The sequence below is a fragment of the Panicum virgatum genome, chromosome 3N (genome assembly GCF_016808335.1).
Source record: "Panicum virgatum strain AP13 chromosome 3N, P.virgatum_v5, whole genome shotgun sequence".
Classification (NCBI taxonomy): Eukaryota; Viridiplantae; Streptophyta; class Magnoliopsida; order Poales; family Poaceae; genus Panicum; species Panicum virgatum.
Window position 1 is genome coordinate 9,740,391 of NC_053147.1, and position 13,324 is coordinate 9,753,714.

The following is a 13,324-nucleotide window of genomic DNA, read 5'->3' on the forward strand; positions in this document are numbered from 1 at the left end:
GACTACAGTCAGGTGGAACAGACACCTGTTCCTGAGCAGGGTCGTCGGTCCACTCGCCAGACTATCCCGCCGGAGCCACTGACGTACTCACAGCACCACACTAGGGCAGGCCAGGCTGCAGAGCGACGTGGCAGGAGGAGAGGGGGCAAGCGCGGACGCATCTAGTTTACAGGTTGTAGCTTGTTAATTAATTTGTTCCGTCATACTATCTTATGTATGCATGTGCAGACTATGATTCGATGTGTCCATTACGTACCATTATGATGAGTAGGCCGGTGCAATGATTCGGGCGATGGTATATGTCCGTGGAGTGAAATTATAACGATTAGGCCGGTGCCGTGCAGTGTTTCGGGCGATTGGATATGTCGGGGCAGTGCAATAATCACGAGTGAGCGCTGTCGAACGTGAAAGTGCTGAAGTCATGAGCAGTGAGACGTCGTGTCGTTGTTTAAAGTGGGAGCAGTGAGCGGTGTTGAGCGTGCGAGGGTACAAATCAAGAGCAACGAGAGGTCGTGTTCGTGTTTAAAGTGGTACGAGTGAGTGCTGTGGAGCGTGCGAATACAGTAGGCTTTTCATGTGCATTTACACTCCACACTCCAGGTATCAGACCTTTGTGCGCCTATAAATACTCACAAGCTTGTGAGCTCCCAGCAACACTCAAACACCAAAGCTCATTGTATACCCAATGTCTGGAGGTGGGTCTAGCGGAAAGAATTACTACGGTTTTGGCAAAGGAAAAGGAGGAAGAAAGGGAGACCCCATAATATGGGAGGGGCCTCTTGGACCCGATTCCTTTGCAGAACCAGTGTTTGAGTTTCCGCCACAACACAAGAGTGAATTTACCAATGAAACTCCTCTTCGACAATACGATAACCGTAGAGAAACGTGGCCAAAATGCAGACATGGTGAGAACTGCTTAGTGCAGATGTGCACCGACGGGATGGATGGCGGTCGGCGTTTCTTCAAATGCCCTCACGCATGGGTAATGCTAGCTTGTTTTATTTCTTTATTCATTGAGACACCTTACATGAAATTTGTTTTGCAGTCTTCAGATGCTCCAGAAAACTGTGCGTTTACCAGGTGGGTCGATCCTGCACCAATTGATTCTGTTCAGGAGTTCATCGAGTACCTCCAGATTAAGATATTTGATCTGGAGTGCAAGGTGAACCATTACGAGGAAATAAGCGAGGGTAACAAAGACGACGAAGATGATGATAACAGCAATGCTGCCGCTTCACAAGATGAACCATGCACTATTCCTTACTGCAACTGCCCTTGTCACAAGAACAAGGGCCCTGGCCCTCCGGCACCACCGCCTGCGCAACCTGCAATGGGTGGATACTGCGGAGAAGGCTCAACGCAGTTTGCTACGTGGGGGTACGGCTATTAGGACTACCTAGTCCAAGTGACATGTTGCATCGTTGTATTTTTTGGGTTTTTTTTAAATTACCTAAGGCATGTTAGCTTAGATCAAAATCTGTTTACCGTAGTTGCAACAGGTTCTGCCATGCCACTGCATTTCTGCTGTGTGTTTCATTAACGTTGTATTATGATGTAATTCCTATGGTTAACATTTTGACGATTACGCCGGTACCGTGTATTGTTCCGGACGATGGGATGTGTCAGGCAGTGCAATAATCACGAGTAGGTCGATGCAGTGACAGTACGACGAGTTAAAAGTGGGCGATGCGATGAGTAGGTCGATGCAATAATCCGTGTTTAAAGTTGTAGCAGTGAACGCTGTGGAGCGTGCGAATACAGTTGGTACGAGCAGTGAGAGGTCCTGTTGTTGTTTTTAGTGGAATGAGTGCGCACTGTGGAGCTTGCGAGTGCAGAACCGTGGACGATTGTGGAGCAGTGAGAGGTAATATCTGTGTTCAAAGTGATTGGACATGCAAGCAGCCCTGCGTCTATAAAAGAGCACCTTGTGGTTCCTGAGAGCACAGACTTGCAATTCAATTTCTACTTTTTTTAATTGGCCCAACCAAACAGCTATGAGCTCCTCATTCTCCCGGGCAGCTTTCCGTCGGGAAATGGAGGCTAATTTAGGACCTTCTCCTAACGATCCCAATAGATGTATTACAGATTGCAAGGTATGGCCGAAAGGTGTAGAGCCACCCGATTGCTATTGCCAAATGCGTTGTGTTCCGAACATATCTCGTGATTACGAGACTTTTGGCCAGAGGTATTGGTGTTGCAAGAATATCGAGGAAGTCCAAAAAAGAGGTGCAACATCACAGGTATAGATTAATTTGTAAATATGCTTTTATTATTTTTATTAACTTTGAATCGTTTCTTGCTTGTAAAAGTACGCTGGTGATGACACGCATACTCATTGGTGTCATTTTCATGAGTGGATTGACACGTGGATCACTCATCGTGATCAGCAATATATGGAGTGGTTAAAGAAGGTGAATGAAGATTTACGCAAAGGCGAGCGTGCAAAACCAGACATCGCGGGACGTGATAACGGTACTGCACGTGAATGATTGATGTTGTACTGCTCCGTCTGAATAAATAATGTAACGTTTGTTCGAATTACCTAAGGCATGTTAGTTTTAGTATTGGACCTCGTTATCATAGTTTGCAACAGGTCCTGACATGCCATGTCATGTGTTCTGTGCGTTGAATTGTATGGACCACTATTTAATTTGTGTTCAATGTTTGAACGGTTATTGTTTTCATTGTTTTTATTGTGTGTACTGGCCGATATATGCCAATGGAGTTGTCATCGCGTCGGTCTGAAAAATTTATTTGTAAGGCAATGCTTCTGAATAATTTAGTTGCAGCTAGTACAAATTACACAATGTCGATAAATTTGACATTGAAATTACAATAACAATTGCACTGGCATGTACATGGAATACGCTAACGTCGTGCTCCATCTAGACCTAACATGCCTTAGGGAATATGAAATTCGAACATTACATGATATTCATCTACTGAGTGCACCGAGGATACTTCCCCTTCCTAATAGCCTCGGGTCCCGCCTCCTTCGCACGGCGGGCCCTCTCTCGCTTCCTCTCCCTATCAGCTTCACGCTCCTCCGCCTGCCGACGTTCCACTTCTGCGAACCTCTTCTCGATCTCTTCTTTATCTTTCTTGCGCTTCTCCTCCATTTTTTCCTCTTGCAGCATTCGCTGCCACCTTCCCGCAGCCCACCTTGCTTGGCGCTCAACGTGTTCCTTAGCTTCGGTCGATTGCTCCGTGTCCAGCCACTGTATGAAATCACAAAGAGGTGGTGGACTCTATTTCCAAGCCGAGTTAGAATTAACATACTGAACTCCGAACACGCAAACTTGATAGTGCGAGGTGATACCTTCGCTTTGTCCTTGCCGTAGCGCTTTGGCGGATCGAACTCGTAGTTCTCACACATGAAGAACCTCCTGCCGAAGTCATCGCCCAAAACTTTGGACTCCATCAGCTTGCACAACGAACCGCAGAAGCACATTGGAACCTGCACTCCTTGAGGCACAGGTTCTCTAATTTTGTTCCACGGAATGTAGGTAGAACCAGAGGAAGACATGGTGGCCGTGCGTGGATGGCTAAAGACTCCGTATGAGATGGCTACTGACTTCATATGAGATGGGGCGATGTTTTATTTATAGATGGAGCTATTTGGTCTATAGGCATGGTTCACGCATGTCTATCGCCGTTTGAAACGGCGGTAAGTACTCCTATATTTTTAATTATAGTGGGGGTGCAGAAGAATCTGATGCACGGTGACAATACATCGAAATGGTAATTGAAACTCATGAATATCTCATGACAAAAAATTGTCACAGACTATTAGAGTTAAATCTAATTTGTATAAATTTTTAAAAAATATTTCCCTATTCTCCGCTATTTCTATTATTTTCTGAAATATCTCTAAATGTAAAGATAATAATTACAGTTCAGGTAGTCTTTAAAATAATTATACATTTATTTATAGCAGTGAAAGCTTATAAAACAATTAAAAATAAAAAATTATAGCAGTGAAAGCTTATAAAACAATTAAAAATAAAAAAAATTATGGGAACACCTACCGCCGTTTAAAACGGCGGTAGGGCGCCGCCAGCTACAACCGGCTGTAGCAGCCGGCTATAGCCGGGCTACAGCGCGGCGGTAGCACTTACCGCCGGATCGCTTGGCGGTAAGGAGCTACCGCCGTTTGAACCGGCGGTATCTTCCATGGGCCGTGGGCCAAGGATCTTACCGCCGGATGAACTGCCGGTAACTCCTTACCGCCAAACCAACCGGCGGCAGGGTGACATTTTTGAAAAAAAATATAGCCACATATATTTTTGATAAATCGACGAAAAAAATATAAAAATAAAAAAAATTCGGCACACGGGGAGGAGCAGGCCCACGAGGAACCACTGCTCCGCGATGGCCTCCGTCGGCGGCTCGGCGCCCCGCAGCCGTTGCGCCCGGCCCGGTCGAGAACTGCTCATGCTCCTCATCGACCCCATTCGCCAAACGTGGTTACGACCAGAAGCTGCTCAACAGTTGGTCCTCTGGAGTCTTCGCACCATTTTTTTTTCATATAGCCGCTGGATGACTGTGAGGACTTCCATGAATGAGGAGCGCCATAAATCTGGAATCGAACGGTGATTTTTTTTTACCGACGTGGATAGCTTCCCCGTGCACCGAGCGGTGCGTCTTTAACATATAGAAATGATATCATGTATTGAAGGTGGTTGTGCAGTCATCAACTTGAAAGCCTAAAACTATTGATAGAATTTGATTGAAATCTTGTCCTACAGAAATAAAAATATATACAGTACGTAGAATAAAACAGAGGGACTCAAGCGCATTTCATTTGCCCGGGCGCATCTCATTTGTCGCTTTCCGGTTAGGCAGAGTGCCCATCTGCTCCGTTGCTCAGTTCTCCGCTAGTTTTAGGGATAAGTATATATTAGAGCTAGTACAGTAAACTGGCTAGGAGTCAGTCGGCGCGATATGACACGGTAGAGAGAAATGAAGAGAGTGAAATGGGCGTCAGGCGAGTCAGGGTTAACCTTACCGGTGGGAACCGGTTCGGTTTTACCGGTTACCGGTCAAACCGGTCCGGACCGGTTCCGGTTTCGGCCAGTACCCAACCGGCCAAAATTCAAAATTTAAATTTAAATTCAAAAAATGAAAAATTCTCAAAAAAATTTCTAAAAATACTTCAAGTTGCGATGAATCTAATGGTATTAAATTTTCTCAAAAATTCGTTCATTTAGTATAGTTTGCGAGGATTTAAAGTTAAATCAAAAAAGAAAAAAAAAATTGGCCGGCCCATTAAGGCCCACCAGTCAAACCGGCCGGTAAACCGGTAAAACCGGCCGGTAAACTGGCCGGAACCGGTTGCACGGGAGCTTTTGAATTTGGATTTGAATTCAAACCGGTCAAACCGACCGATAAACCGGTAAAACCGGCCGGTAAACCGGTCGGAACCGGTTGCACGGGAGCTTTTGAATTTATTTGAATTTAGATTTGAATTCAACCGGTTCCGACCAGTAACCGGTCAAACCGGTCCGGTAAACCGGAACCGGAGCCCGGCGGTTACCGGTTACCGGTCGGGAAATAAAACCCTGCAGGCGACGCGTTTGCCTCAACCGGCAGAGAGAAATGCAGCGGCTGCTATTGAATGTTTGTAGGATCCGCCACTATAGTGCGCCACATCAGCACGCGTTGCAGCCTGCTGCGGGCGCACCTATAAACTATGCTCTTATGGCTAGATGCAAACCGATTGAATAATTGCCGGTAGATAGTAAGATAAGGCTATCTGCACTCGTCGTACTCCAAATTCATCCTCTAAACAGAATATTTCGTCCTGGTCATCTATATTCTCTACTCAATATTCAGTTCTCCTGCACTCGTTCATACTCTATCTCAACTACCCATCGGCAGGGCCCACGTGTCATACACTCTATCTACCTCTCTCTCTCTTCGTTGCTCCCTCCCCATTCTCTTCCACCCCGACCGCCGCCTCCCAGAGCGCCCCGGCGGCCCTTCCCGCGCCGTCCTCCCTCCCCGCCGGTCCTCCCCGCACCGGCCTCCCTCCCCGGCCGCCATGGCGGGCGGTGGTGGCGCGGAGGACCAGGGCCGCCGGCGACCCTCCCGTGCCGCGCTGGCCGATCCTCCCTCTACAGGCGGCGGCGGCGACGCCGACCCGCCCACGCTCGACTTGCCCTTGTCCCTCGGCGGCGGGATCTCCGGCCGGCCTTGTCCCTCCTCGCGCCGGCGCTCCCTCCAGATTCGGTGCGCGTGGCAGCCGGAGCTCCCTCGAAGGTGCCTGGACGCGGACCCGTAGCTTCCTCCCGGCGAGGCGGGGCACCGGCGGCGGCCGGCGCGGCCCTCCCTCCTCCCTCCTTGCGCTTCGGCGGCGGCGGCGGCCATGGAGGCGGCGCCGGATCCGCTGCGTTGCGCGCGTCGCCGGTGCCCCTGCTCCCTCCGCGGCCCCTCCCCTGCACCCTCCCTCCGCGGCGCGACGGGCGAGCACGCGGCCGGCACGGACGGCGGCCCCTTGTCGCGGCTCAGTGGACGCGCCACGGAGCCCGGCGAGTCTGAGCTTGGATTCTTAATTGCAGGAAAAATTTTATGGTAATTGGATCATTTATTTTTGACAAACTGAAGAGTCTGAGTTTGGATTTAAACTCCTGAATCTATAACTCATGCATATATAATCCAATGAGTATGAAATTTTTATTACAGCTCGATCATTTAATTATTAGACCACCATAAAATTTTCACCGTAATTGGACACAGAAAATGTAGATATAAATTAATTATAGAAAAATATATATCTAAAATTAAAAATACATTTTTTTCTAAATTATATTATATCATATCTTTATTGCATAGCCTACTCATGTAGAGTCCAACAAATTTTGATTTTTTATTTTATGATTTTTTTATTTACTATAACTTTTCAAATATTTATCTAAAATAAATATAAAAGAAAAGGAGGAAAACTATTAAGAAAAAACCATCCAAAAAGATTGTATGTTCGGTTTCACGAGTTTGAGGAAGCAAAATACCTGATTTCAAATTTAAAATGGAAATATAAATTCAACCTATAATTTATGAAGGTAAATAAGATTTTTTTACTTTTTGAACTTATGGGTTGCAGCCACAGCTGCAGCTCCGCGGCCGCAGCCGCAGCCGCGGCGCCGCTGCTGCAAGCACGTAAGCAGCGACGTCACGCATGTAGCGGGGTTCGTTGACGTTGACCAACCAACCATTCCGTTCTCTGTGTTCTAGCACCTTCTTCTTCTCCAAGCACAGGCAGGCAGCAGCCGTCTCTGCTCTCCTCCACTCCCTCCTGCTCCTGTATAAATAGCAGCAGCAACCAAGCAATTCCATCACCCCACATCGTTGGTAGATCTTGCAGCGTTGGGTCTCACAGTCCCAGACCCAATTAAGAAGCTAGCAGAGCAACTGAGCAAGCGATGGCGCCGCCGAAGGTGTACGGATGGGCGATCTCGCCGTTCGTGTCGCGCGCGCTGCTGGCGCTCGAGGAGGCCGGCGTTGACTACGAGCTCGTCCCCATGAGCCCCCAGGACGGCGACCACCGCCGCCCGGAGCACCTCGCCAGAAACGTCCGTACCCTCCCCCGGAGCAGCCATTGATCTGTTTCTCTCATCACTCGCCGACTGATAGACACTGATCTTGTGGCTTGTTCTTGCTGCAGCCTTTTGGTCAGGTGCCCGTTCTTGAGGACGGCGACCTCACGGTCTTCGGTGAGTACACAAACTCGGCCTGCCGGCGTGTGATTCCCGCTTCGATTTCATCAGAATTCCTCAATCCCTGATGCGGTTACGTCCTCCAGAGTCCCGGGCGATCGCGAGGCACGTCTTCCGCAAGCACAAGCCGGAGTTCCTAGGCGCCGGCAGCCTGGAGCGGTCGGCGATGGTGGACGTGTGGCTGGAGGTGGAGGCGCACCAGCTGCACCCGGCGGCGAACGGCGTCGTGGTGGAGTGCTTCGGCGCGCCGTTCCTCGGCCGCCCCCGCAACCAGGCGGCCGTCGACGAGAACCTCGGGAAGCTGCGGAAGGTGCTGGAGGTGTACGAGGCGCGGCTGGCGCAGAGCAAGTACCTCGCCGGCGACTTCCTCAGCGTCGCCGACCTCAGCCACTTCACCATCATGCACTACTTCATGGCCACCGAGTACGCGGCGGTCGTGGAGGCGCTCCCGCACGTGAGGGCGTGGTGGGAGGAGCTCGCCGCGCGGCCGGCGGCGAGGAAGGTGGCCGGGTTCATGCCGGTCGGCGCTGGGCCGGCCAAGAAAGACGAGTGATCGATAAAGCTGTAGTGTTGTGTTGTGCTTAATTTCCCGTTGAGCGGTTTTCTACTTCTATCCTTGTAATAATGAGCTGCTTTCAGCGTTCATAATAAATAATTCACAGAAATCTTGTCCTCGACCACGATAAGGATACATTTAATTTTGAGATCAATGGTCGTGGAGTGAGAAACTTTTTGTGCATGAATCTCGCTTTACCTCCTTGACCCAAACACCTGGGCAATACAAGTTGAAAAATAATTCTTCACCTAATATTACGAGTGCTCGTGCTAAGTCAAAGATTTAAAACCGGGTCAACAGATCCGACCAGGAAACAACACAGTTCGCACTTCTCCACTTAGTTACGTCACGCTGTCCTTAAACAAGATCAAGCACTAACCCCCCCCCCCCCCCCCCCCCTCTGAAGGTAGGCTGAGAACGGCAGTAGCATCCTTACTCCCTCGGATTGCAAAACATTTTTTTTTGGAACTAGCTTCCTCATTCATTCAGAATCCAGATTACAATCCTCACGCAGAGGTCGCAACAAGAAGCTAGGGGGGGTTCTCTATCCAAACATCAGGAGAACTAGAACTAGCATGTTTAGCACAAATATGGGCGGCCACATTAGCCGATCGCTTTGCATGAACCATGCTAAGGACATTGCAACTTCCTGAATCTCACGCAGAATCGTCGCAATCTCCAATCTGTGGTTGCTGCGGTTCTTCCAGAGCGCGACCAGTTCCTGTGAATCCGTTTCCAAAATAACCCCTTCACGAACACCATCCTGTAGAAGGCGAACTTCATCACGACATGCTTCTTGTCACAGGAGAATACAACCGAATAGAGACTGATCGCTTATTGCCACACAGAATGAGTCCACACTTCTCATTGCAAACTGACAAACGCCACACCCATAGGATGTGGCAGTCTCTTACACAAATTAATGATCATGACTGAGCCTCATTCGATGTAATGTACATATTGCATAACTCACGAAAGGAAACAACAGACTGAAACCACCGTATACAAATTTTTCCAAAGACTGCACATTTCGATCGGGTAACACACAGGAGGCATTCCAGGCGAAGGCCACAGGGTACCTGGCAGCTTCTTTCTTTTATTTACAGGTACTTGACGAGAAGCCAAGCAATGACCACGAGAATCACAACGGCAACGACCGACAACAGCAGACACATGCACGAGCAGCCACCTTTGGTGCGCTTGTTCAGAATTGCGAGTCTCTTTTGCACACGCTGAATGAGACGAATTTTGTATCAGTGTTCCATTCATGCAAACTTGAGAAAAATTAAATATCAGGTGGCAGCAAAATATTTTAAACAAGGGTAGATGATAACCTGAAGACGCGAGTTTGTAACATCAACATGATCTTCAAGGTCATCCTGGAAGCAAGAAGAATACAAGTAATCATCAGGTGTTACAAACAACAACAACAACAACATCAGGCGACACTAATGCAAATGTTTTCTGTTAGGCGACACTAACTATCAATCTTGTGTGCAGAGTAAGTTCTTCATTGACTGCTAATGCAATATGCTTTGTGCTCAGCACTGTCTCTTCCAGTTTCTCAAGGCCCTCATCTTGCTCTGCAAAATGTTATGATTGAAAGGTCAAATAAAATAAGTCCTTAATCCCACAAATAGCTGTTGATTCTAAGGAAACTAGATATGTATCAACCAATGTGAAATGCAAATGGTGTGAATAAACAGTGCTAAAGGATTCCATGCAAACAGCTTATTGCACCCCTTTATTACAAGTCCATTGAACAAACCACAATGAACCAAAACTTTGCTGTACCTTTCATAATTTGTCTCTGAAGGCCAACAATTCCTTGGTTGTCTAAGCCAGCAACTCTGCTCATATCATCTGCTTTTTTACTCTGTCCAAGAAGATCCTCCCTACATTGGATAAAAAGGCACATATTGGACATATTATTTCTAACAACAAATTACAATAATATTTACCTGAAAATGAATAAAATAAAGTATTGGGATTTTGTTTGAAAAAAAAGATAATGAAAGACGAGTTCTTAACTTCTTATTAAGACCATTGCAAACATGGCAGACCTGTTAGCAAAGTTCGACATGTTGAAACTTGTCGCCATCTGTTTTGCTTTAGACTTCAGATTGGAAAGCATGTCTTGGCGCTTATGCATCTCCTTGTCAGTGCTGCACAACTCAAAAACAAATTTAAAGTGAAAATCCTATAATGCATTCTCTTTGACAATGTACACATAAAACTTGCATCTATGAAAAATTGAAAATATTGTCCACGCTGTCATAGTAATAAGCATAGTAAAAAAAATCATGTTTTCTTCGTAAGCAGGAAACCTATGTACATAACCGATATGGTATACGCTTCTCCTGCAACAATTGATCTATACTAGAACAACTTGCAATTGTATATAGCTCACATGTCAAATAATTCAATTTTAGTATTATCTTGCATAGCAAGCTTCATGACCAAAATATAACACTTCGATATTTCAATTGTAGTAGCACTGTCTTGCGTAGCAAGCTTCACGCCCAAAATGTAACACTTCGACAGTTCATGAGTCATAATTATTTCTTTTTTTAATGCAAGTTCACGAGTCATATTTATCGGTTCACTTATTCGATCATTTGTGTAGAAATTGCATATCTAGTCTCCCACCACATAGTTGAAGCACGAGTTGTGAATGGATAATATAAAGATTATAAGCTGCTGCTAACACCATCATCTTTCATGTATAGAAGCATGTTCAACTTTGATTCTTAAAAGACGTCAAACATGGAATTAAAAGAACTGATCAAAGGTATAAACAAGTTTTCTATATTCAATACATAAATGTTTCACGGGTAAGTATCAGACTTGAGAAAAAGAAATATAGCATCATTGCAAGCATAATCAGAGAAGAAGTACCAGCAGAACATACATTGACTTTGGAGGAATTCTGGTCAGCAATGACTCCAAGCTATCCAGTCTAGTCCCAAGAATAGTTATTTTTCTCCGGATGGCTGAAGTATGCCGCATAATTTCTGGGCCTGATTGCGGAAGAGACACTCTATCGGCAATCATGGTACTGATGTCATCAGCAAGCCTGGATGCTTCATTGTACTCTTTCACCCATGGGTCCGATGATGATGCCATTCCTGCCAAAGGATGCTAGCCCAGTTGGTTAGTCACTCCGGCGGCACCCCTCAGGTCCTGAGTTCGACTCCCCGTGGGAGCGAATTTCAGGCTGAGGGTAAAAAAATCCCCTCGCTGGCCCCGTGTGCCAAAGCACAGGTTGTGAGACGACCCAGGTCGGCCTGAGGACCCTTACATGGCCCAGGCAGGTAGTTCCTAGGGGTTACGTCTCCCAGTGTCAGGGCGGGGCCAGGGTTCGGGGATTTTCTCGGTCGGGGAAGCCGAGGCTTCTTCTTAAGCTAATACCGGTGGGGCGGTCTTTCCCCACCCGGCCGAATTTTTTTTGATGCCATTCCTGGTTAGTTTAAAACAATATAAAAATGCCAAGTGAATGGATTAGCATAAATATATAAGCACAAACCACACAATATCATGATATATTATCAGACAATGACATAGTAATAAATAAATTCTTGTCACATAGAGCTCTTTGATATCTTCTTAAACACCACCAGAACTATAGCTGATAACGAAGGAAGCTTTCCAGTGTACCAATGTCATTATATGTGTGCAACAAGGTAAATAAAAGGATTTGCACACATAGAAGAAATTTGTTTGCTTGGAGCTACCAACAATATAAATCTGCAACACTTAAATTCTTGTTCCAGCATGGCAACTGCGGTCTTAGGATAAAATTGAGCTTGAAATGGGCTAAAATACTGCAAGGAGTCACTTAGGAGCAACATAAGTGCCCAAGTTTCGAATTATCGTGGCAAACTTTTCGCATGCCTCTGCTGCAATCAACCTCAATAAGAAGAATCCTCTAGCACACCGCCCCCCTCGATTCCCTGATTGGTAGTCATGGGTTCATATGAAGGTTTATAATTCCTGACCAAACCGCAGTTCCTACTTGGTCGGTACGGATATCAGCAACAGGTAATGGCTTGCAGCAGGAACAAAACTGCAACAAGCTAGCTTACTTCATAGCAATCAATTTTACTGCACCATGATACTAAATTCGTAGAAGGCTCGCGCTGGACGCGGAAAGACCTAAGAAAAATAGACCGGGGACAACAGGAAATGCTCGAATCCGGCCAGCAATCCAAAGTCCCCCCATAACCCTCTCTTCCCTCACCGCGGATCCCGCGTACCCATCCACGCAATCACCGAGAACCCCCGCCTCCGTTGACACCCGAACACCCTACCGAGATCCCTAATGGGCGCACGGAACTGCACGAAACGGGCACCAATCGGGAGGAAACGGGACGGGGAAGAAGGACCGGGGCACGAATCGGCTAACCTGCTTGAACCGGACGCGCGGATCGGGAGACCGGGGGTCGGAATCGGGCCTCGTCGGCGTCGCCTCCCCTCTCGCTATACCCCCCGAGTCTTGTTGTTTTCCGCGTGTCTTTGACGAAGCTGTGGCGAGGAAGAAAGAGGCAATAATTGGACGTTATTCTATTGAGGAAAAATAAAAGAGTGGGACGCCGTCGGGTGCACGTACCTGGCGGCGTTGCTACTGAAGGGAAGGGAAGGAAATGGGGAGGGAAGGAGGGCGCCGGGGAGGGAAGGATCGCGGCGGGCCACTAGCGGGGGGGGGGGGGGGGGGGGGTGAGGAGCGAGAAGAGAGGAGAGGGAGAGCTCACCCTTTTTTTTTTTTTTGATAAAGGGAGAGCTCACCTTGCCGGAGATGGAGAAGGGCGAGGGGGTGCGCGGTGCACCGACCCTTCCTTTCTATCCGTGAGGGTGGCGTTTTTGCGGAAACGCCCTTTTCTCTTTCTCTTTCTCACCATCATATGGGATTCTTCACCATATAGGGGAATCCTCTTTCCAACTTTCAACTTAAACTATCTCCAATAACATGACCCAAACCCAAATTTGGATCCTGAATAGTGTTTTGGGTACTAAAAACGCTCTCCAACGGAGCACCCAAACAGACTACCCATTT

General features: G+C 47.3%; 2 protein-coding genes across 3 annotated transcripts; one reads left to right on the forward strand and one right to left on the reverse strand.

Annotated features, from left to right (window-relative positions):
• Positions 1–7,236: 7,236 nt before the first annotated feature.
• Positions 7,237–8,395, forward strand: LOC120667200 (glutathione S-transferase 4-like). The gene is made up of 3 exons (XM_039947263.1): positions 7,237–7,571; positions 7,664–7,712; positions 7,802–8,395. Exons 1-3 carry the CDS (start codon positions 7,422–7,424, stop codon positions 8,266–8,268), a joined length of 666 nt encoding a protein of 221 aa, XP_039803197.1. The 5' UTR covers positions 7,237–7,421; the 3' UTR covers positions 8,269–8,395.
• A 710-nt stretch (positions 8,396–9,105) lies between these two features.
• On the reverse strand, positions 9,106–12,981 carry LOC120667201 (syntaxin-52-like). Of its 2 annotated transcripts, none has more exons than XM_039947265.1 (8): positions 12,881–12,981; positions 12,677–12,795; positions 11,183–11,399; positions 10,302–10,436; positions 10,066–10,166; positions 9,754–9,854; positions 9,606–9,650; positions 9,106–9,503 (listed from the first exon to the last, which is right to left on the reverse strand). In XM_039947265.1, the coding sequence occupies exons 3-8, from the start codon at positions 11,395–11,397 to the stop codon at positions 9,372–9,374; spliced, it is 729 nt and encodes a 242-aa protein (XP_039803199.1). In that variant the 5' UTR covers positions 11,398–11,399; positions 12,677–12,795; positions 12,881–12,981; the 3' UTR covers positions 9,106–9,371. The 2 variants fall into 2 exon arrangements, with proteins under 2 accessions (XP_039803199.1, XP_039803198.1); XM_039947264.1 differs by having other exon boundaries at positions 10,335–10,436; positions 12,881–12,973.
• Positions 12,982–13,324: the final 343 nt, after the last annotated feature.

Coding starts and splice junctions, on each gene's coding strand:
- LOC120667200 (XM_039947263.1), top strand. CDS start 7,422: ATGGCGCCGCCGAAGGTGTACGGATGGGCGATCTCGCCGTTCGTGTCG. Junction 7,572..7,663: donor CGGAGCACCTCGCCAGAAAC/GTCCGTACCCTC, acceptor TTCTTGCTGCAG/CCTTTTGGTCAGGTGCCCGT. Junction 7,713..7,801: donor CGGCGACCTCACGGTCTTCG/GTGAGTACACAA, acceptor TACGTCCTCCAG/AGTCCCGGGCGATCGCGAGG.
- LOC120667201 (XM_039947265.1), bottom strand. CDS start 11,397: ATGGCATCATCATCGGACCCATGGGTGAAAGAGTACAATGAAGCATCC. Junction 10,167..10,301: donor GCAATGGTCTTAATAAGAAG/TTAAGAACTCGT, acceptor TATCCAATGTAG/GGAGGATCTTCTTGGACAGA. Junction 9,855..10,065: donor TCAGAGACAAATTATGAAAG/GTACAGCAAAGT, acceptor AACATTTTGCAG/AGCAAGATGAGGGCCTTGAG.